Below are 23291 nucleotides of genomic sequence, written 5' to 3'. Positions count from 1 at the left end.
TGAGACGCAGATTCCGAATGCGGCGTACACGTGTCCACCGTTTTGAGATTGAACGTGTCCCAGATTCAAGGTGCGTTCTTTTTGTCCACCGAAGTCGATCTACGAGTCGTTTTGCGGAGTTACGAACCGGAAGTTGTAAAAAGAGCCCCCCCGAGGTCGTATATATACGACTCGTCAAGTCGTCTGAACTCAGAGGACCCCGAGTTCACTTTCAAAGATGGCTACGTCGTGCATCACACGTAGTAAACATTGTGGTTTTCTACAATTTTAAGCACTTTTGTCGTTGTTGTAACCAAATGAAGAAGTCGTACACATAGTGCTGTATACTGCTACCTATAGACATGTCTCTACAGTCTTATTAGGAGTTAAACATAGTGCTGTATACTGCTACCTATAGACATGTCTCTACAGTCTTATTAGGAGTTAAACATAGTGCTGTATACTGCTACCTATAGACATGTCTCTACAGTCTTATTAGGAGTTAAACATAGTGCTGTATACTGCTACCTATAGACATGTCTCTACAGTCTTATTAGGAGTTAAACATAGTGCTGTATACTGCTACCTATAGACATGTCTCTACAGTCTTATTAGGAGTTAAATACCACCTGATTAGTTATTTTGGAGCTTGTGCAGCTGAAATTGGCTAGAGACGCTCGGTTGCTATGACAACAACGGCTTTAAGCCGAGTCTGGAGCAGAAAGCAGAGCAGAAGCCTAACGTTAATGTTTCATGTATCAAACTGTGAAATATATTTGTGTAATATGTCAATAACTGGGTGAATAGAGTCCTAAATGTTACTAAAAATGTTACAAAAATCCATCTTTTCTCTGACTCGTAGTATCGTGTGACAAAAAGAACGCAACAACCCCGCAGGTTATTCGTTTTTCGACACGGATGTGACGTCACACTCGAGCTACTAGTCGCGATTACAAGACAAAAAGAACGCACCATTACTCGGTCCTCACTCTGTTGTCATCCTCCTCTTCTTCTTCTTCTGTTGTTGTCCCATCAGGTCAGAGGTTCTGAAGACTGACCACCTCCCTCTGCAGGCCGGCCCAGGAACTGCACCCGCAGCTAACAGCTAACAGCTAACAGCTAACAGCTAACAGCTAACAGCTAACAGCTGACCAGTGAAGTAGTGCTGTGGCTGGTGTTCAGGCTGTTGGATGGCCACAGGAGTGAACTACTGGAGCTCTTATGAACACAGTTACAAGGTGAGACCCATTGATTGATTGGTTGATTGATTGATTTATTGATTGATTGATTGATTGATTGATTGATTGATTGATTGAACAACACTGTTGCTGCAAATAAGGCAAGAGAGGAATGCTGGCAGAAAATAGGCTCGTTGGAGATGAACTGGGCCTCGCCTGTAAAGTGGACGAGAGCAGGCGGCCTTTTCCAGCAGCCTTCAGGCTGAACAGGAAGTGACAGAAACACTGGTAAAATGTTATCGGACCCATATATATCAGCTCCTACACAGTCTCCAGTTGATTTTATTATGACAGAGTAGCTGTCAGAATGCTCTACATGCGATCTGTTGCTGATTTTAATCACCAACAAACTGTAGATGATCTGCAATCTGATCAGATTTAGTCTCTCTGACTTCTAAACGTCACCATCAGCCACACTACACGTGTTCTGTTCACAATAAGCCTTTAAATCAGACAAATCACAGTTAAAATCCCTCCGATTCAAAATCAATAAAAAGTTTATATAAAACGTCGTCATGTTGAGTCGATTCTGAACCAATCAGCTGTTGGATCAGCTGAGAGGCCGGCGTTTCCCAGCATGCCCCTGGGTCCGCCCGCGTCCGCCTGGCTCTTGCAGTCGGTGAAAAGCAACTCCGCTGTCTGCGTCTCAGAACTGCGGCCGCCTTGGTTTCGTGAGGTCATCGTTGCCCACGTGTGCAAGTCGGGATCAAGTCGGACACAAATCTACCCAGCATGCATTGGGCGCCGATCGCCGGCGATCGGTTCTGCGCAGATCTGGCTCATCTCGAACGAGCCTAATGACTTAATCGTGTAAATTCATCAGACCCTGTCCCTGTGAATAATCTCTCCTTCACGCCATCAGCCAGATACAGCATGTTTGAACAATTTATTAAAGGTAGGGAGGTTTTTTTGCCGTGCGTGGTAGGGGTAGGACAAAACATCAAAACGGCAACATATCGTTGTCCTTCTTCGTGTAATACGAGAATCGATACGCTGCCGCGAAATGCCAGTCCCTCCAGAGAAACGCGATTATGCTATCACATAACTCAACGCATAATCAGCCAAAGTCCGCATATTTATGCCGCACTTTCACCGCATAAATTGCCGATTTCCGCGCAAAATATTCGGAGCTTGCATGATTTCATAATCCCCCGCATTTTCGTTGCAAAAAAGTCTCATAATATACAGTACAGGCCAAAAGTTTGGACACACCTTCTCATTCAATGCGTTTCCTTTTTATTTTCATGACTATTTACATTGTAGATTCTCACTGAAGGCATCAAAACTATGAATGAACACATATGGAATTATGTACTTAACAAAAAAGTGTGAAATAACTGAAAACATGTCTTATATTTTAGATTCCTCAAAGTAGCCACCCTTTGCTTTTTTTGATAACTCTGCAAACCCTTGGTGTTCTCTCAATGAGCTTCATGAGGTAGTCACCTGAAATGGTTTTACCTTCACAAGTGTGCTTTGTCAGGGTTAAATAGTGGAATTATTTCCCTTATTAATAAAAAAAAGCAAAGGGTGGCTACTTTGAGGAATCTAAAATATAAGACGTTGATGTTTTCAGTTATTTAACACTTTTTTGTTAAGTACATAATTTCATATGTGTTCATTTGTAGTTTTGATGCCTTCAGTGAGAATCTACAATGTAAATAGTCATGAAAATCATATTTGAATGAGAAGGTGTGTCCAAACCTTTGGCCTGTACTGTACACATACATACACAGACGTGTACACATACAAAGATAAATAAAATGACAATGACATGACTTGGAGAGAACAAAGACAATGACAAAAACTTGTTCTTACGCTGTAGTAAGCTGTGATGCGCATTCATGCAAACCACATATTTCATTGAGATTCAACACTTTAATTTGTTAACTATATCGTCTGTTGTCTTTAGGACATGGCGGCTGAGAAAGGTGGCCATATTAACTCCTACTCATCTAGAGAGTCCACATTCATGATGATTACTCTTTCAAGTTGAGCTATTTTAAAGAGTGCATCTCTCCAGTCTTGAATGTGTGGAGCACTGATTTCTCTCCGGTTACAAAAAAAATCAGCTTTTTGGCAACCGCAAAGGCTGCCGACATCCACTTATTGTGATGTTGATTAGGCAATCTTGATAGAAACCTCTGTTATACAGAGAACAGGTAGCCTAGAAATCTAGCTAAATGTAATTAGCAGCCAGGGTCGGTCTAGTCTAGCAACTCTCTACGGCACTGAAGTCATTCTTAAAAAAGGCAGGATGTGTTCGGAGTTTAAAGTTTAATCTATCAGCTAGCGTTGCTCTGATTGGTTGTAGAGCTGTCCTATTACGTGCAGAGAGAATTTGAAAGACAACCGTTTGTCCCGCCCCTTCGGATTGAGCCCTGACCAATGGGGAGTTCCCAGACCTCAACATCTGGATGTGGGGCTGATGCTTGTCAGGCTAGAGTACAGGGTCAGATTGGACACAAATGTTTTGACACGTCACCGATTTTTCCGAAGAGGAAGAGGTTTTCACCGGGATGGCTGACAGCAGTTTGAGGAAACTAAGAAGATGCTCCTGAGGGCCATTTCCCAGATAGTAGCTAAGAATGTTTAGCCTCGTGAGATCGTCCTGATCTGGCTGAGCTCCAGTTCTCCAATCGCAGATCAGTCTGGCATCTTGAGATAGAGAACATTTGGAGCCGTTAGCCAAACGACCGGGCCAATCAGCGTTGGTTTTGAGGTGGGTTTAGGTGGTGATAGACGGATGGTTTATCCAATGAGCTAACCAGGATTTTCAGACAGCTGTCCGGGAACCTGAAATGGTGCCTTTTATTCCTAAATTCTCGTTACACAAACGGCAAATCTCCTTTACCGACATGTTGCTAGCTTGCTAAGCTAACGAGCTATGCTTTGCCTGCAGCAGCAGCAGCAGCAGGGTTAGCCTGGCTTGTGGTTGTATTTTCATACGCTTTGTGGATCTGATTGGTTGACTTGGCCTGTCTATCACCAACATAGGTGATAGACAGATGGTTTATCCAATCAGCTAACCAGGATTTTTACCCCTGGGCTTCTTCAAGCTAGAAGACTGATCGCTCTTTTCTGGAAAAACATACTGTTGCCCTCTGTAAAGCTGTGGTTGAAGGAGATCGCAACATACCTTGCACTGGAAAGACTTACATATATTGTTAGAGGGAAATGAAAACAGTTTATTAAAGTGTGGAAACCTTTTTGGGAATTTTTGGAGGATGAGAATGTCACACTAACTTAAAGATCACCATTACTGCTGCTTTTTCAGTTATTTATTTATTTGTATTACTTAGTTTTATTTGTACAATTATTTAATTTGTTTTGCATCTTTGTAAATGTTTTTTTTTTTATTGTATTGCACACTTAATACATTATTTGTATTGCTGTATGTTTTCTATATGTGAAAAACTTAATAAAGTATTGTTAAAAAAAATACCAGGTTTGAGTCCAAGGTCTGGAGCCAGAGTTGCTCTATAGTTATTATTAGTTATTATTATTATCTATAGTTATAGTGTCATTTTAATTTACAGACTGAAAAACTTGTTTTCTGACAGTTTGGACTTTCAGCGAATAAATGAAAGAAAACCTGCACTTAACCTGTTCACGTGCATTTAGTGGTCCTAGCTAGACAGATATCCTGATATACCGTTACGGGATTGTCTGGCATTGTATCGGTCACAATAAAGGTTGCATTGAACGTGTTCTGCAGGTGAGTGAGTGTGTGTGGGGCGGCGAACGGGAGGCGAGCAGCGAGGAGGAAGGAGGCGGAGCCACATGGGATACTCACGCCATGGAGGTCAAAGGTCAACTCATCTCAGCACCTGGTGAGAGCACACGGCAACGAGAGACAGATGTTTGTCTTCACGAGGACAGTTACAGTTACATTACTCTGTGTGTGTGTGTGTGTGTGTGTGTGTGTGTGTGTGTGTGTGTGTGTGTGTGTGTGTGTGTAGACCCTTTCAGCTGTCCCGACAGGAAGCAGAGGGAGCGAATGGCAGAGCTGCTGGAGAGGAGGCGGGGCCTGCAGGCGCTGCTCAGCGCACGATTGGCTGAGCTGAGACGCATCTGTCTGCAGGAGGCGGTGAGTGATGTCATAACTGGACCCCCCTCCCTCCAACAGGGATTATCCAATCACAGCTAACTAGAGGTAAGGAATGTCCCGCGCTACTCTGCCTCTGATTGGAGGGCAGAGTAGCGCGGGACATTCCTTCGCCATCCTAGGTCACAGTCTTGTCACTGTTATTTTTTATTTATTTTTTTTAAGAACTTTTTTGAAAGTTGCTTTAAAGCTCCCATATTCTGCTCATTTTCAGGTTCATAATTGTATTTTGAGGTTGTACCAGAACAGGTTTACATGGTTTAATTTTCAAAAAACACCATATTTTTGTTGTAGTGCACATTGCTGCAGCTCCTCTTTTCACCCTGTGTTCAGGTCTCTGTTTTAGCTACAGGGTGAGACCTCTTTTCTTCTTCTTCTTCTGTACTATCTTTGATTGCACTCGCACATGCTCAGTAGCTCAGATCGTAGATTAGTTTAGTTTAGTTTAGTTTATTTATTTAAAGAAACAATAAACATTAACACCAAGGGGAGAGATGCATTGTACAAGCTAATTTTCACCCGTAGTCCCTGGGCAGGCTGATCTTAACTAAAATACACAATACATCATACATACATGAATAGTAAAATTTACATTAACCAAATAAATAAAATATAAAAAAAAGTCATATTCACACCTTTCATGTACTCAGATCTACTCTTATAGACCTCAGAACACACACTTACACACACACACACACACACATATATCCAGTTACATGTGACACAGATCATGTCAGCGAGCTCCATAGACAGTAAAAGAAAGGTTGGTGTTTCTCCAACTGTGAACTTGTGTGTGTTGTAGCGGTGCTTTGCTATTGAGAACTAGCTAGCATGCTAATGCTACAAGCTAACGGTTGCGGTTAGCCAGTTCGTTTCGGCTTGTGACGTAGAAAGCCGTGCAGATTTTGACCAGCTCACCAGGAGACTGAAGGCAGGACACATTCAGAAACTCATATCTCACTCAGAACACCATGCGTGTGGAAGCACCAGAGACACAAAATAACACCCCAAATCACCAGAAAAAGAGATTTTTTTCATAATATGGGCACTTTAATCTGATGTAATATAAGGTGTGTTTTGATTGGTCAGGAGCTGACGGGTGCGGTGCCCAGTGACTTCCCCCTGGAGGCGGGAGAGAAACCCCCCTGTGTCCGAAGGAGAGCTGGGACATCTCGCCCAGTAAACAGGAAGTGCCGAGCGGAGGTGAGACTTGTGGCCCTGATTTCAGTCTGCTGGTGCTGATCTCTGTAATGTCATGACCATGACCAAGTGTGTGTGTGTGTGTGTGTGTGTGTCTATGTGTGTCTGTGTATGTGTGTGTGTGTCTGTGTGTGTGTCTGTGTGTGTGTGTGTGTGTGTGTGTGTGTCTATGTATGTCTATGTGTGTCTGTGTATGTGTGTGTGTGTGTCTGTGTGTGTATCTGTGTGTGTGTGTGTGTCTGTGTGTGTATCTGTGTGTGTGTGTGTGTGTGTATGTATGTGTGTGTGTGTGTGTGTGTCTGTGTGTATGTATGTGTTTGTGTGTCTGTGTGTATGTATGTATTTGTGTGTGTGTGTCTGTGTGTGTGTGTGTGTGTGTGTGTCTATGTATGTCTATGTGTGTCTGTGTATGTGTGTGTGTCTGTGTGTGTATCTGTGTGTGTGTGTCTGTGTGTATGTATGTGTGTGTGTGTCTGTGTATATGTGTGTGTGTGTGTGTGTGTGTGTGTGTGTGTATGTGTGTGTGTGTGTCTGTGTGTGTGTGTGTGTGTGTGTGTGTCTGTGTGTATGTATGTATTTGTGTGTGTGTGTGTCTGTGTCTGTGTGTGTCTGTGTCTGTGTGTGTGTCTATGTATGTCTATGTGTGTCTGTGTATGTGTGTGTGTCTGTGTGTGTATCTGTGTGTGTGTGTGTGTGTGTGTGTATGTATGTGTGTGTGTCTGTGTATATGTGTGTGTGTGTGTGTGTGTGTGTGTGTGTCTGTGTGTATGTGTGTGTGTGTGTGTCTGTGTGTATGTATGTGTTTGTGTGTCTGTGTGTATGTATGTATTTGTGTGTGTGTGTGTGTGTGTGTGTGTGTATGTGTGTGTGTGTCTGTGTGTATGTATGTGTTTGTGTGTCTGTGTGTATGTGTGTGTGTGTGTCTGTGTGTCTATGTGTGTGTGTGTGTGTGTGTGTGTGTGTGTGTCTGTGTGTGTGTGTGTGTGTGTGTGTGTGTGTGTGTGTGTGTGTGTGTGTGTGTGTGTGTGTGTGTGTGTGTGTGTGTGTGTGTGTGTGTGTGTGTCTTCAGGAGGAAGACTCTCAGCGTTCAAAGCAGAAGAAAACTTTATTCAGCGGAGCCCTGAGGAAACACAGCGACTCCGAACACAACACACAGACACACACACACCACGGCAAGAGGACTGTACACAGAGGCTGCCACACAGGTAAAACACACACACACACACACACACACACACCACACACACACACACACAACTGGCAGTAGATGAGAGACACCATTGTTTAAGGAAGACGAGGAAATCTGTTTCTTCCTGCCTTTATTTTGAATGTGTGTGTGTGTGTGTGTGTGTGTGTGTGTGTGTGTGTGTGTGTGTGTGTGTGTGTGTGTGTTTTCAGATGACACAGTGAGGTCAGAGAGCAGCTCGACATCAGACTCGACAGGACTCGAGAACGGTAACACACACACACACACACACACTGTTAGTTGCTGCAGCGCCTCCTGCTGGCTGACAGTGAAACAGCGTCAAAGAACTGCAGTTAATTCTTACATGTTTTTGTCGTTTTTAATCCATCATTTCTATCAGTAATTAAAAAAATTGTACTCGCGGACATAATGACTGGGATGTGACGTCACAGTGACATCACAGAACAGTTCACCCGAGGCTACATTTACGCTGCTACGTTTTGGTATAAAAACAAATGTCCTTTGCTGGGTTTACGCCAGTGGTGTAGTCTAGTGTACTGTAGTGGGTATACTGTACTGTAGGCTATATACAGTGGGTACGGACAGAATTAAGACCCTTTCAAATTTTTCACTCTTTGTTTCATTGCAGCCATTCGCTAAAATCAAAAAAAGTTCATTTTATTGCTCATTAATGTACACTCAGCACCCCATCTTGACAGAAAAAAACAGAAATGTAGAAATTTTTACAAATTTATTAAAAAAGAAAAACTGAAACATCACATGGTTTGATTGTAGCAAATGGCTGCAATGAAACAAAGAGTGAAAAATTTAAAGAGGTCTGGTTTGAGCATCAACGACTTAATTTCCTTAATTCGGATTCACTTTTATGCACCAATTTACAGTGGATATACCTTGATTGAGCCTATGTGAGGAAGAAAAACACAGATGACAATTCAAAATATATCAAAAATATAATGGAAGGTATGTTGTTGCGTGTCATTGAGCATTTTTAAGTGGGGTATATGGAAATCCTGGAGCTTTCTTAGTGGGTATACTGCGTATACCTGCTTATCGTGTAGACTACACCGCTGGTGTAGGTTTCTCTCTGTCCTTGTTGTATTGTGTCACATATGTGTAGCTGCTCAGTGACCAGCTCTTTGGTTCCTGAAAATACTGTACAGGGTGATAATGTCTTACATCATTCTAAATCTGTCGTTATTCAAAACATTGATTTCATCAGAGCACAAACCTAACTGTCTGTCTGTCTGTCTGTCTGTCTGTCTGTCTGTGTGTCTGTCTCTGTCGGTATCTGTCTGTCTCTGTCTGCGTCTGTCTGCGTCTGTCTGTCTGTCTGTCTGTCTCTGTCTGCCTATCTTTCTGTCTGTCTGTCTCTGTCTGTCTCTGTCTGTCTCTGTCTGCCTGTCTGTCTGTCTCTGTCTGTCTGTCTGTCTCTGTCTGCCTATCTGTCTGTCTGTCTGTCTCTGTCTGCCTGTCTGTCTGTCTGTCTGTCTCTGTCTGTCTCTGTCTGTCTCTGTCTGCCTGTCTGTCTGTCTCTGTCTGTCTGTCTGTCTCTGTCTGCCTATCTGTCTGTCTGTCTGTCTCTGTCTGCCTGTCTGTCTGTCTGTCTGTCTCTGTCTGCCTGTCTGTCTCTGTCTGCCTGCCTGTCTGTCTCTGTCTGCCTGTCTGTCTGTCTGTCTCTGTCTGCCTGTCTGTGTGTCTGTCTTTCTCTGTCTGTCTGTCAGACGATGGTGTGTCTCAGTGTCGCCCCCCGCTGGTCTCTACTGGTTCTCCTGTGGAGGTTTTCTACCAGAACAAAACCAGAAGGAACTCTCTGCACAACAGGTACACACAGACAGACACACACACACACACACACACACACACACACACACACAGAGACACACAGACACACACACACACACATTTGCTTGCTTGTTTTTGTCCATCGAATCTGATGATGACGTATGTACACAAACACACACACAGAGAAAGAAATACTGACACACACTAACCGACACACACACACACACACACACACACACACACACACACACACACGCAGGCGAGTTGTTCCTCTGCAAAGGAAATATAATTCATTCATTTTATTCATATTGTCGAATCATAGCAGAAGTTATTCCAGGACAATTTACAGATAGTCAGTTTAGACACGGCGAGGAACAGACAGGAAAAAAGGAATCATGTGACGTTGAAGACCAGCCAGTAACGAACAGTTAACTGGTAACAGTTTTGCTAACGGTTAGCAGTTAGCCCCACGGTCTTCACATTCGTCACTGCCCGCTGCTCAGATTTAAACGGTTTACGGCATAACGTGTCTTACTGAAATTTGTGAAATCCGTAAAATAATAAACGTTTCTCTTTACGTACAATAACACAAGATGGAAATAATTTCCAAAAATGATTTAGCTATCTATGATTGTTAGATTGCTAACGTTAGCTCAAAACGCCATTCAAGTGACAGCATCTGTTGTGTTTGAATGCTAACTCGTAGCTAGCAGTCATTTCAAAAATGTTTTAGCTATGATTGTTTGATTGTTAACGTTAGCTCATAGACTGAGCGTTAGCTCAAAAAGCTGTTAGCATCTTGGAGGCTACTTGTCGCAAAGTGACGCATGCGTGACTCAAATCTGCGCTCGACATCGGGCAGTGACGGCTCTTGATGTTTCCGGCCGCCGCCATCTTGGCAGTCAAAAAGAGTTTGATGCGCACGTCTTAGGCGCGTGCACGCTAGAAACAGGACCGGCACCTATTTTTCACGCGACACGCTAGCATGTTGGAAGCGTTTCCATTCAAAATAGAAAAGGAAAAGATGTTATGTATATGTCATTTAGACACAAATAGATATTAATAAATGAAATGTTGATGTTTGAAAGTCTCGAGGTTTTGGTATAAATGCAGATATATAAATGTAATAAAAAACCTGTAGATACAGAAGGAAATATTCTGGAGCCTATTTTGCCGTCAATACTGCCGACGTTGATTTTGCTGTAATAAGATCAGAATATATTTATGTTTATGGGAAACATCCATGTGTTAAGACAAGGCTAGCAGGTTTCCCCTAGCTGTAGATAGGTGGGGGTCTCCTCTAGCTGTAGATAGGTGGGGTCTCCTCTAGCTGTAGATAGGTGGGGTCTCCTCTAGCTGTAGATAGGTGGGGTCTCCCCTGGCTGTAGATAGGTGGGGTCTCCCCTAGCTGTAGATAGGTGGGGTCTCCTCTAGCTGTAGATAGGTGGGGTCTCCCCTGGCTGTAGATAGGTGGGGTCTCCCCTAGCTGTAGATAGGTGGGGTCTCCTCTAGCTATAGATAGGTGGGGTCTCCCCTAGCTGTAGATAGGTGTGGTCTCCCCTAGCTGTAGATAGGTGGGGTCTCCTCTAGCTGTAGATAGGTGGGGTCTCCCCTAGCTGTAGATAGGTGGGGTCTCCTCTAGCTGTAGATAGGTGGGGTCTCCCCTAGCTGTAGATAGATGGGGTCTCCTCTAGCTGTAGATAGGTGGGGTCTCCTCTAGCTGTAGATAGGTGGGGTCTCCTCTAGCTGTAGATAGGTGGGGTCTCCTCTGGCTGTAGATAGGTGGGGTCTCCTCTAGCTGTAGATAGGTGGGGTCTCCTCTGGCTGTAGATAGGTGGGGTCTCCCCTAGCTGTAGATAGATGGGGTCTCCTCTAGCTGTAGATAGGTGGGGTCTCCTCTAGCTGTAGATAGGTGGGGTCTCCCCTAGCTGTAGATAGATGGGGTCTCCTCTAGCTGTAGATAGGTGGGGTCTCCTCTAGCTGTAGATAGGTGGGGTCTCCTCTAGCTGTAAATAGGTGGGGTCTCCCCTAGCTGTAGATAGGTGGGGTCTCCCCTAGCTGTAGATAGGTGGGGTCTCCTCTAGCTGTAGATAGGTGGGGTCTCCTCTAGCTGTAGATAGGTGGGGTCTCCTCTAGCTGTAGATAGGTGGGCCAACGCATTTTTTGTGCATGCATTGTTTTAGTCCGGTACAACACCGGCAGCGCCGCCGCTAGTTAGCTTAGCGTAGTGAATTGAATCCCATGTTGCCGGTTAGCATGTTGTGAGTAAAAGTGAGCCAACAAAAGACAAAAAAACAACCTAATTACTTTCACTGAGACCAAAAAATGCGTTGGCCCACCTCTCTACAGCCAGGGGAGACCGTGATAAGAACTATTTCAACAAACAGTGGAGTATCCATTTAACTGACGTAGGGCTGCTCCCTCTTAGTCGATTAGTCGACTAATCGGTCGTTTTGGTCTTAGTCAACTTAGATTTCTTTAGTCCATTAGTCATGTTTGATTCTTTTTTTTTATGCTGAATGACTTATAGTACAGGCCAAAAGTTTGGACACACCTTCTCATTCAATGTGTTTCCTTTTTATTTTCATGACTATTTACATTGTAGATTCTCACTGAAGGCATCAAAACTATGAATGAACACATATGGAATTATGTACTTAACAAAAAAGTGTGAAATAACTGAAAACATGTCTTGTATTTTAGATTCTTCAAAGTAGCCACCCTTTGCTTTTTTATTAATAAGAAATAATAATTCCACTAATTAACCCTGACAAAGCACACCTGTGAAGGTAAAACCATTTCAGGTGACTACCTCATGAAGCTCATTGAGAGAACACCAAGGGTTTGCAGAGTTATCAAAAAAAAGCTTGTACTGTATTTCCAAGAAACGTACGAGCACATCTCTGGTAAACGCAAGAATTAAAGTGGTGCTTTTGCATGACTCTTAGTGGAGAAACTCAGATTTACAGATCTGTCGATTAAATCAACTAATCTGTTAGTCGATACAACTGAATGAGTTTTTAGTCGACTAAGAATTTCTTCAATCGAGCACAGCCCTAAACTGACGTCTTCTCACCTGTCCCGCTCTTCTTTCAGGACCGACCATCCAGAGACTATTCAGACCCACAAGCCCCCCCCCCCCCCCTCCCCGCTCTCAGGACTCCTCCCCCTCCTCCCCCCCCGCTGATCCAGGACCAACGGGGGGGGAGGGCGTGCTCAGGGCCAACGCTGCCCGCCACAGTAACAGCTCCTACGACGGGGGCCTGGAGCGCACCCAGCTCCCGGAGGTGGACCCGCGGCAGGCGGGATTGTGGGTAAACGGTCTGGCGGGGTCCCGAGGAACGAACGCCACGGCCGGAGCGTTCAGGAGCTCCGAAACGCTCGCCGACGGCCGGACGCGGGCGCCGGCGCACAACAACGGCCGAGCGGCGGCGTACGGCGAGGTCCTGCTGGACTACGTGTGGGGCAAACAGCAGCAGTTGCAGCGACAGCAGTCCCAGCCCAACAGCAACCGGCAGCCAATCACGTCGCAGCACCACCACCAGCAGCCAATCACGTCGCAGCACCACCAGCAGCTGCTCTACAACAGCTGCTCGTCCAAGGGGGTAAGCTTCGCTTCAGAACTCGAACCTCCTATGGCGCCATTTTGATGCTACCTGGCCATCCCCTCCCGTTAGCATCCCATTGACTCCCATTCATTCTGACGTCACTTTGACAGAGAATAACTTTACATCTGAAGCGTTTAAAGACTCTATTTGTCTGTTGTTTATTTCTAAAGAAACACGACAATGTATAAAAGGCTCCATTACCTTGTAGCTCACGTTATGGCTCCGTAGCAGACGCTTTTATAACAATAGGCTAACGATTGGGTCATAACCACGAGACTTACTGTCACACAGTAGAGGAATTACCGTATAGTACAGGAGAAGCTCACAGGCAGTTTGGACTCACATTATCTGTTTAGGTTTAAGGACTAATGTTAACTAGCATGTTAGTGATCAGTAATTAGCCTGTGTCTATGTTATCTCCTTACATATACCTACACTCTCCGTCTCTGTAAGATTGGGAATGATTGAGATTTCTCTCGGCACAGCTACCAGAAGACTTCACACTTTCAGACACGTTGCTCACGTCACATCTACGTCTTCAAGCTCAGTTGGAGGCTGCTCAGTAACACTCAGCCAGCACCGGGAAAGAGACTTCTGATATCCTCCACTGGTCTCAGACCAGAGACACGGGGTCTGCTGGTCCAGTTTCTATATTTACTGTCTATGTCTGTTCGTCCCAGCAGCCTCAGGGAGCGCCGCCCAGCTACCGTGGCCACTCTGGCGACCAGCGGCGAGTCAAAGTGACCCGCACCAAATCCTGCGGGCCCTTCCTCCCGGTGCAGCAGAGCCAGACCGATAATACCCATAATCCTCCTCTGTCCGCCGCCATCCAGCCGGACCCCCACCCCCCCACCTGCTGCCCCCCCGACCCCCACAGCCGTCGGCGCCCGCCCAGGAAGCTCAGCTGGAGGACGCCACCAGGAGCCTCCACAAGGCCCTCGCCCTGGAAGGTAAGCTTCAACCACTTCCTGTTACGTCACTACGCTGTTTAACCCTCTGAGGTCACATGTCTTCTCAAATTCATCTTTTTAGGGTATTTGTACAGTACAGGCCAAAAGTTTGGACACACCTTCTCATTCAATGTGTTTCCTTTTTATTTTCATGACTATTTACATTGTAGATTCTCACTGAAGGCATCAAAACTATGAATGAACACATATGGAATTATGTACTTAACAAAAAAGTGTGAAATAACTGAAAACATGTCTTATATTTTAGATTCTTCAAAGTAGCCACCCTTTGCTTTTTTATTAATAAGGGAAATAATTCCACTAATGAACCCTGACAAAGCACACCTGTGAAGGTAAAACCATTTCAGGTGACTACCTCATGAAGCTCATTGAGAGAACACCAAGGGTTTGCAGAGTTATCAAAAAAAGCAAAGGGTGGCTACTTTGAAGAATCTAAAATATAAGACATGTTTTCAGTTATTTCACACTTTTTTGTTAAGTACATAATTCCATATGTGTTCATTCATAGTTTTGATGCCTTCAGCGAGAATATACAATGTAAATAGTCATGAAAATAAAAAGGAAACTTTAAAAAAATTAATTAATTAAAATTTAAATGAGAAGGTGTGTCCAAACTTTTGGCCTGTGCTGTATATAATAATATATTTGTATATATTTGTATATGATCCCTGATGTGTTTCATATCAAAAATGTTCAGAACTGACTCAGCTTTCCGTTTAGTGACGCCCACATTTTCACATGACCTGGGTGCAGCACCCCTCACATCCCCTGACGCGCCGCCAGTGAACAGATTTCTATTTATTTATTTTTTTAGAAAAATATAATTTTTGGGGCTTTTCCGCTTTTATTTTGACAGGACAGCTAGGTGAGAGAGAGAGAGACAGAGAGAGACAGAGAAACAGAGACAGAGAGACAGACAGACAGGAAATGGTCACAGATCGCATAAGCCTCTCAGTATACGTGCGCCTGCTCTTCCCACTGATCCAACCCGGCCACCGCCAGCAAAACAGATTTAATCTTAATCTGTCAAAAATCTGAATCTGTGAAGATAAAAAAAAAAAAAACCTCTTGCCTCTTTAATGATGTGGAGATGAAAGTGGGTCACTGCAGCAGAAGTGGTCCGCCTGTCTGCTGTCTGAGGGTGGGGCGCCACCTGCTGGGAGTCCAGCAGAATAACCCTAACCTGGACTAGAAATACACAGGTGTGGTTATTGTTGGGACAGCCAGGTTTCTGTCCCAGGTTTGTGTGGTCTTCCCACTGACCATGTCCTCTCAGGTCAAAAAACACTTTTTCTGACATTTTTGCCCCTTTATTGCAATGTTTTTGTCATGTTTTTGTCGTTTGACACATTATTTCACTTCCACTAACACCAACTTCTAACCACTAAGGGATCTTATTTTTTGGGGAATTCATGGTCAATAAACCTTGTTTATAGTTGAAGTTGTACCTCATTTTTCAGTTTAATAAAGATGAAATTAGGAATAATTTTGACTAATATTAGAGGAACGTATGTTGATGGATAATCACAGACTGGTATACAGGATGTCACAGTTGGGTCAGGATACCGTTTAAACCATTTGCATTTTTATTCAAATGCTATAAAATTAAATAAAACGCTCAAAATTCAAAGAAAGTAGTGATCAGTAATTGTACGTGTGAGAGCGTTGCAGGGAACCACTCAGGTTATTTTTGGGTAATATGGTTAAAAAGAAACCCATATTTCTGAGATATTTTATATATATATATATATATATATATATATATACAGTATATATTTTGAAAACGACCCAAGGACAAAGGAGGGTGAAAAGGAAGTTTGTCTTCGCTGCACTCGCACCAAATGCTTGCTTTTTGGGGGGATTGTTGGGTCTCTGTAAAGGCTATATAGACAGTTGTTATCTCAGGACACTTTGCAGATAGAGCAGGGCTAAACTCTAGACCAGATGTGTCAAACTCCAGGCCCGCGGGCCAAATCTGGCCCCTCGCAAAATTTTGATTATGCTGCATATCAATCACTTTTTTTCAACATTTTTGTCGACTTTTTTGACAGTTTAGTTGTTTTTTCCCCAACGTTTTTGAAGCTTTTTTCCGACATTTCAGTCACTTTTTTCGGCATTCTTTTATCATTTTTTCTCCAAATGTTATAAAATTGAATAAAAACACCAAAATTCAATGAAAGTAGTGAACTGGTCATTTATTTAACTTGTGAAGAGCGTTGTAGGGAACCATACACGTTTTTTTTATTTTTATTTTTTTTTATTTGGTTGAAAGAAACCCAAATTTCTGATTTAGAAACTTTTTTTTAAATGGGTCAGATTAGACCCGAGTATGGATGGGCTTCGTTCAAAATCTTTCCATCCGGTGCCAATTTCGATACCTCAGTTTCGATTGCCGGTTCCTAACGATCGACTTTTTTCGATACCAAATGTCGGCCACGGGTCGGCAACCTTTTTGATATGAAGTGCCCTTTTCAAAATTTCTTGTTTTTTAGTGTGCCATGTTAACATTAATTTTTTTTATGACATCACATCAATGTAATATCCAGGGAATATGTAATAATCAGGACCTTCACCTTGTAATTATTATTATTATTGTATATTATTATTATTATTATTATTATTATTATTATTATGGAAACATGGTTTTAGTATGCAGCGTCCTGATTGGTGGAAAATGGGCCGACGAAAATATCACTGTCAAAGAGCCTGAAGCGAAAAGTTGTGGAAAAGCCCAGCTTTAATGATGAATGGAGTGATAAGCAGGTCCTGTATGCCTCATTTTCAATGAAACGATGCTGTGTGCTGTGTGATGGGTGCTCAGTATTTTTCGTGGGTGCTCGAGCTTTGTTTTGACCTCTTCTTGCCTTTCTTCCTGACTTTTTGTCTTCTAATTTTTTGTCTCTTTTTTCCGGAGTTTGTCGCTTATTTGAATTATTTTGTCTCTTTTGTCGCCCTAGTGTTGCCTTCCTTCTTTCTACTGTGTTTTTGTTAATATTTTCTACCTCTTCTTGCCTTCCTTCCTTCTTCCTTCCGTCTTTTTCCAAGTTTTTGTCTCCTTTCTTCATCAGCATCTAAATGTTTTCCAGGTCCAAGGCTGTTGTTTAGTAAATCTATCGCTGACAGCGCTGTATTCTTCCTCTTTATAGACACTTTTATTTTTTTCTACCAGAAACTATTCATGCTGGTTAGGGGGTACATGGCTTAAAAACACTGTTCAAAGGGGGGGACATTATAGAAAAGAGCTTGAGACCCAGTGAGATAAAGAATGAAACTAGTTCTGCCAGGTGCAGACATAAGACTTGACTAAAACGTAAACGGTTGCCTCCATTGTTTGTGATTGTCAGGTCTGAGGGACTGGTACCTGAGGAACACGATAGGCTCCACCCACCAAAACCGGGCCAACGGAAAGGTCAACACGGGAGTCAACACTAAGGCCAACGGGGGGGTCAAAGGTCAGGCTGGAGGGGGAGGAGCTCTGCACGGCAGACGGAGGACTCACGGCGGCATCCAGCAGGCGACCTATCAGACGGAGACGAGTCATCACAAAAAGACGCTGCCGCATTCGGCCACGTTCCACGGACACCCGCTGCACGGCAGGTAGGAGTCACCTGTACAGGTACAGACCCCGTCTGCCAATCACACACTCGAACAAACATCAGCGTGGTCAGAAGTAGGGCTGGCCGATATGGAGATAATCAAATATCACGATATTTTTGACCAAATACCTCGATATCGATACTGCAACGATATTGTAGTGTTGACTATCGGTGCTTTCACAAAATATATGCACACAATGAGATGAGATTTTTGATAAATAATCATCATCAGTAATGTGGATATAATGACTAAGTGGGTAAAGGTGAATAATAGAACAGCTACAACAGTCCGGTAAGTTCAGAAAAGTGCATCACTTTACTGTAATGTAGCATTTAAAACCAGGAAAAGACACTTATGTCATATCACGATATTACGATATCCAAAATCTAAGACGATATCTAGTCTCATATCACGATATCGATATAATATCGATAGATTGCCCAGCTCTAGTACAGGTACAGACCCGTCTGCCAATCATACACTCGAACAAACATCAGCGTGGTCAGAAGTAGTGCTCGACCATATGGAGAAAATCAAATATCCCAATATTTTTGACCAAATACCTCGATATCAATATTGTGGCGATATTGTAGTGTTGACTATCGGTGCTTTCACAAAATATATGCACACAATGATAAATAATCATCAGTAATGTGGATATAATGACTAAGTGGGTAAAGGTGAATAATAGAACAGCTACAACAGTCTGGTAAGTTCAGAAAAGTACATCACTTTACTATAATGTAGCATTTAAAATTCAAATAAGTAGAATAAATAAACCAAAATGCACTGCCCGCACACAATTTAAATATGCAAGTATACACAAAAGATCAACACTCTACCTGGTGTTAAAGACCAAAGTTCAGACCTCCGAGACATGATTGTCTCGGGGCACAGTTCTGGGGAAGGGTACAGAAAAACCTCTGCTGCTTTAAAGGTCCCAACGAGCACAGGGGCCTCTAGGGCTGTCCTCGACTAAAGAAATTCTTAGTCGACTAACACTTATAGGATTTTGTCGACTAATCGATTAGTTGATTTAATTGACAGAGCTGTGCGCTTTGAGAGGTGGTTAAGACTAGAAAAGCACAATATAAATGTAGTTAATTAACCATCTGTAAAACTGAGTTTCTCCACAATTAATCCTGCAAAAGCACCACTTTAAATCTTGTGTTTACCATAAATGTGCTCAGAAGTTTCTTGGAAATGAGTAATTAAGCATGAATAAGCATAACAAATGACTAATCGACTAAAAGTTTCTGCCTCTCTCTCCCCCTCTCTCTGTCTCTCTCCCTCTCTCTCTCTCTCTTTGTCTCTCTCTGTCTCTCTCTCTCAGGTCTGTGGAAAGCTCTCTCTACCAAGACTCATTCCCTCCTCAGAAACAGGAAGACCAGCTATCTCCTGGAACTCTGGTCTGACTCACCGACCAATCAGGAAGCTGGAACTCTGTTTTCTGACTCACCGACCAATCAGGAAGCTGGAACTCTGGTCTGACTCACCGACCAATCAGGAGGCTGACGTACAGTGACACAGAGCCTATCCCGGGCTGGCTTCCTGGGATCAACGCCTCTCTGGAGTGCTGTTTGTCCTGCAGGTTCTTCAGGAGAACCAGGGGTTATGTTTCCACCACTTGCTTCCCTCTCTCGTTTCTCAGTCCGTCCCACCAAGAAAGACGCAAGGAAATCATGCGAGGAGAGAGGGAACGAGGGAATGTGTTTATAGAGGGATGAGACTTCCTTTCCTCTGAAGCGTCACGTGACTTTGTCAGCTGTGTGGGCGGAGTTAGCAACTCCTTCAGCTGCACGGCTTCCAGGAAGGCTGCTCTCTGTATCCTCTCTCATAGCTCCTCAGAGATTCCTCCTCCATCCTCTCTCATAGCTCCTCAGAGATCCCTCCTCCATCCTCGCTCATAGCTCCTCAGAGATCACCTCCTCCATCCTCACTCATAGCTCCTCAGAGATCACCTCCTCCATCCTCGCTCATAGCTCCTCAGAGATCACCTCCTCCATCCTCGCTCATAGCTCCTCAGAGATCACCTCCTCCATCCTCGCTGATAGCTCCTCAGAGATCACCTCCTCCATCCTCACTCATAGCTCCTCAGAGATCCCTCCTCCATCCTCTCTCATAGCTCCTCAGAGATCACCTCCTCCATCCTCACTCATAGCTCCTCAGAGATCACCTCCTCCATCCTCGCTCATAGCTCCTCAGAGATCACCTCCTCCATCCTCACTCATAGCTTCTCAGAGATCCCTCCTCCATCCTCACTCATAGCTCCTCAGAGATCCCTCCTCCATCCTCACTCATAGCTCCTCAGAGATCCCTCCTCCATCCTCACTCATAGCTCCTCAGAGATCCCTCCTCCATCCTCACTCATAGCTCCTCAGAGATCCCTCCTCCATCCTCACTCATAGCTCCTCAGAGATCCCTCCTCCATCCTCGCTCATAGCTCCTCAGAGATCCCTCCACCATCCTCGCTCATAGCTCCTCAGAGATCTCTCCTTGAGATTCGGCCCAGGAAAATCTCCTTATTGCAGCAACTCATCTCACCTGCTTTTCTCTTACTTCACGTGAAACCCCGCCCGCCATGATGACCGAGGATGATGATGTCACCCTCCCGTTGGCGGCTGCAGTTTGACCTCAGGGTGGCGCCCCTGGGTGCTACTGCTCAGCCGTGATGTCTAAAGGCGGATTTATGCTTCTGCTGAGCTCTTTCGCCGTAGCCCCATGCGAGTGGCCTGAGGTTAATACATGTAGGCTGGCGTGCCTGCATCGTTCTAGCGTATCTCTTTATGAGAATAGTTGTGTGTGTGTGTAGTGTGTGTAGTGTGTGTAGTGTGTGTAGTGTGTGGAGAGAGTGTGTGTGTCTCTGTCTGTATGTGTGGAGAGTGTGTGTGTCTGGAGAGTGTGAGTAAGTGAGTGAGTGTGTGTGTGTGTGGAGAGTGAGTGTGTGTGTAGTGGTTGGAGGTGTGTGTCAGTGTGGAGAGAGAGTGTGTGAGAGGGTGTGTGTGTGTAGTGGTTGGAGACTGTTGAGTGTGTGTGTGTGTGTGAGAGAGTGTGTTTCAAGTCTTGGGAGAGTGTGTGTGTGTGTGGAGAGTGTGTTTCAAGTGCGGAGAGTGAGTGTGTGTGTGTGTGTGTAGTGTGTGGAGAGAGTGTGTGTGTCTCTGTCTGTATGTGTGGAGAGTGTGTGTGTGTCTGGAGAGTGTGAGTAAGTGAGTGAGTGTGTGTGTGTGGAGAGTGTGTGTGTGTGTAGTGGTTGGAGAGTGTGTGTCGAGTGTGGAGAGTGTGTGTGAGTGTGTGTGTGTGTAGTGGTTGGAGACTGTTGAGTGTGTGTGTGTGTGGAGAGAGTGTGTTTCAAGTGCGGAGAGTGTGTGTGTGTGTGGAGAGAGTGTGTTTCAAGTGCGGAGAGTGAGTGTGTGTAGTGTGTGGAGAGAGTGTGTGTGTCTCTGTCTGTATGTGTGGAGAGTGTGTGTGTGTCTGGAGAGTGTGAGTAAGTGAGTGAGTGTGTGTGTGTGGAGAGTGAGTGTGTGTGTAGTGGTTGGAGAGTGTGTGTCGAGTGTGGAGAGAGTGTGTGAGAGGGTGTGTGTGTAGTGGTTGGAGACTGTTGAGTGTGTGTGTGTGTGGAGAGTGTGTTTTCAAGTGCGGAGAGTGTGTGTGTGTGTGGAGAGAGTGTGTTTGTGAGTGTGTGTGTGTGTGTGTGTAGTGTGTGTAGTGTGTGGAGAGTGTGTGTGTGTCTCTGTCTGTATGTGTGGAGAGTGTGTGTGTCTGGAGAGTGTGAGTAAGTGAGTGAGTGTGTGTGTGTGTGGAGAGTGAGTGTGTGTGTAGTGGTTGGAGAGTGTGTGTCGAGTGTGGAGAGAGTGTGTGTGAGAGGGTGTGTGTGTAGTGGTTGGAGACTGTTGAGTGTGTGTGTGTGTGGAGAGAGTGTGTTTCAAGTGCGGAGGAGTGTGTGTGTGTGTGGAGAGTGTGTTTCAAGTGCGGAGAGTGTGTGTGTGTGTGTGTGTGTAGTGTGTGTAGTGTGTGGAGAGAGTGTGTGTGTGTCTCTGTCTGTATGTGTGGAGAGTGTGTGTGTCTGGAGAGTGTGAGTAAGTGAGTGAGTGTGTGTGTGTGTGGAGAGTGAGTGTGTGTGTAGTGGTTGGAGAGTGTGTGTCGAGTGTGGAGAGAGAGTGTGTGTGAGAGGGTGTGTGTGTAGTGGTTGGAGACTGTTGAGTGTGTGTGTGTGTGTGGAGAGAGTGTGTTTCAAGTGCGGAGAGTGTGTGTGTGTGGAGAGAGTGTGTTTCAAGTGCGGTGAGTGTGTGTGTGTGTGTGTAGTGTGTGGAGAGAGTGTGTGTGTCTCTGTCTGTATGTGTGGAGAGTGTGTGTGTGTCTGGAGAGTGTGAGTAAGTGAGTGAGTGTGTGTGTGTGGAGAGTGAGTGTGTGTGTAGTGGTTGGAGAGTGTGTGTCGAGTGTGGAGAGAGAGTGTGTGTGAGAGGGTGTGTGTGTAGTGGTTGGAGACTGTTGAGTGTGTGTGTGTGTGGAGAGAGTGTGTTTCAAGTGCGGAGAGTGTGTGTGTGTGTGGAGAGAGTGTGTTTCAAGTGCGGAGAGTGAGTGTGTGTGTGTGTGTGTAGTGTGTGTAGTGTGTGGAGAGAGTGTGTGTGTGTCTCTGTCTGTATGTGTGGAGAGTGTGTGTGTCTGGAGAGTGTGAGTAAGTGAGTGAGTGAGTGTGTGTGTGTGGAGAGTGAGTGTGTGTGTAGTGGTTGGAGAGTGTGTGTCGAGTGTGGAGAGAGAGTGTGTGTGAGAGGGTGTGTGTGTAGTGGTTGGAGACTGTTGAGTGTGTGTGTGTGTGGAGAGAGTGTGTTTCAAGTGCGGAGAGTGTGTGTTGAGTGTGTGAGTGCGGAGTGAGAGTGTGTGTGTGTGTGTGTGTGTGTGTGTGTGTGTGTGTGTGTGTAGAGCGAGTGAGTGAGCGACATGATTAGCTTCGTAGCGAGTACCGACTGGAGATGGAGAGTGTGTGTGTGTGTGGTAGAGCGAGTGAGAGAGTGATGGTGATTATCTTCAGAGAGAGTAGTGACTCTAAAGTCCTAGTGAGAGAACCAAAGAGTCTCCCCTGTTCTTTCTCACCACGGTGGGAGATCTGGAGCAGGAGAAGTTAACCCTCTCCTCCATCACGTGGAGGAGAGGCTACGGCGTAGGGTCGGTATCTCAAACTACCTACAGTACCTACAGTACCTTGAGTAGGCTACCTAGAGTACCTAGAGTACCCACCCACAGCATCGAGTTAACGCAGAAGCATGAATTGTCCTTACGCATCATGGGACTGACTGCCCTCCAAAGACTTCATGGGTTACCCAACCAAACACAGCTGTCACGTCAAACATTTAAAACTGAACTGCAGGTTGTTGTTTTTTACGTTTTCTACGACGACGTCTTTTAATCTGCGATCTGACTCTGCTCAGACAATCAGGACAAAACCAGAGTTTTATATAAACTATTGATGATGATGATGATGATAAAGAAACTGTTGCACTCTCTCTCTCTCTCGGAGGACAGATAATCACCAGCTCAGTCCCACAGACCAGCAGTTTTTTAAAAAGTGTGACCGATGAACTTTTGATAAAAGTTTTAAAACTG

At 44.6% G+C, this 23291-nt stretch overlaps 1 protein-coding gene and 1 long non-coding RNA gene across 2 annotated transcripts in view; both read left to right on the top strand.

Annotated features, from left to right (window-relative positions):
- Nucleotides 1-13866, top strand: part of ccdc120a (coiled-coil domain containing 120a) — a 25463-nt gene extending 11597 nt beyond the window's left edge. Inside the window, exons 2-11 of the mRNA XM_028582645.1 lie at nucleotides 1016-1217; nucleotides 4936-5050; nucleotides 5180-5307; nucleotides 6415-6528; nucleotides 7595-7730; nucleotides 7924-7980; nucleotides 9454-9553; nucleotides 12611-12664; nucleotides 12756-13119; nucleotides 13768-13866. Of these exons, the coding sequence (XP_028438446.1) occupies nucleotides 1170-1217; nucleotides 4936-5050; nucleotides 5180-5307; nucleotides 6415-6528; nucleotides 7595-7730; nucleotides 7924-7980; nucleotides 9454-9553; nucleotides 12611-12664; nucleotides 12756-13119; nucleotides 13768-13866 (1215 nt within the window). The 5' untranslated portion in view covers nucleotides 1016-1169. The remainder of the gene's footprint in view (nucleotides 1-1015; nucleotides 1218-4935; nucleotides 5051-5179; nucleotides 5308-6414; nucleotides 6529-7594; nucleotides 7731-7923; nucleotides 7981-9453; nucleotides 9554-12610; nucleotides 12665-12755; nucleotides 13120-13767) is intronic.
- Nucleotides 13867-13994: 128 nt separating this feature from the next.
- LOC114559459 (uncharacterized) lies at nucleotides 13995-19494 on the top strand. The gene is made up of 3 exons (XR_003693095.1): nucleotides 13995-14072; nucleotides 17438-17690; nucleotides 19024-19494. It is a non-coding gene; the product is annotated as an uncharacterized LOC114559459 (long non-coding RNA).
- Nucleotides 19495-23291: the final 3797 nt, after the last annotated feature.

This window comes from Perca flavescens, chromosome 7, assembly GCF_004354835.1.
Source record: "Perca flavescens isolate YP-PL-M2 chromosome 7, PFLA_1.0, whole genome shotgun sequence".
NCBI classification, from domain to species: domain Eukaryota; kingdom Metazoa; phylum Chordata; class Actinopteri; order Perciformes; family Percidae; genus Perca; species Perca flavescens.
The sequence above is the reverse complement of the archived record's forward strand: the minus strand, read 5'-3'. Positions and strand labels throughout refer to the sequence as shown.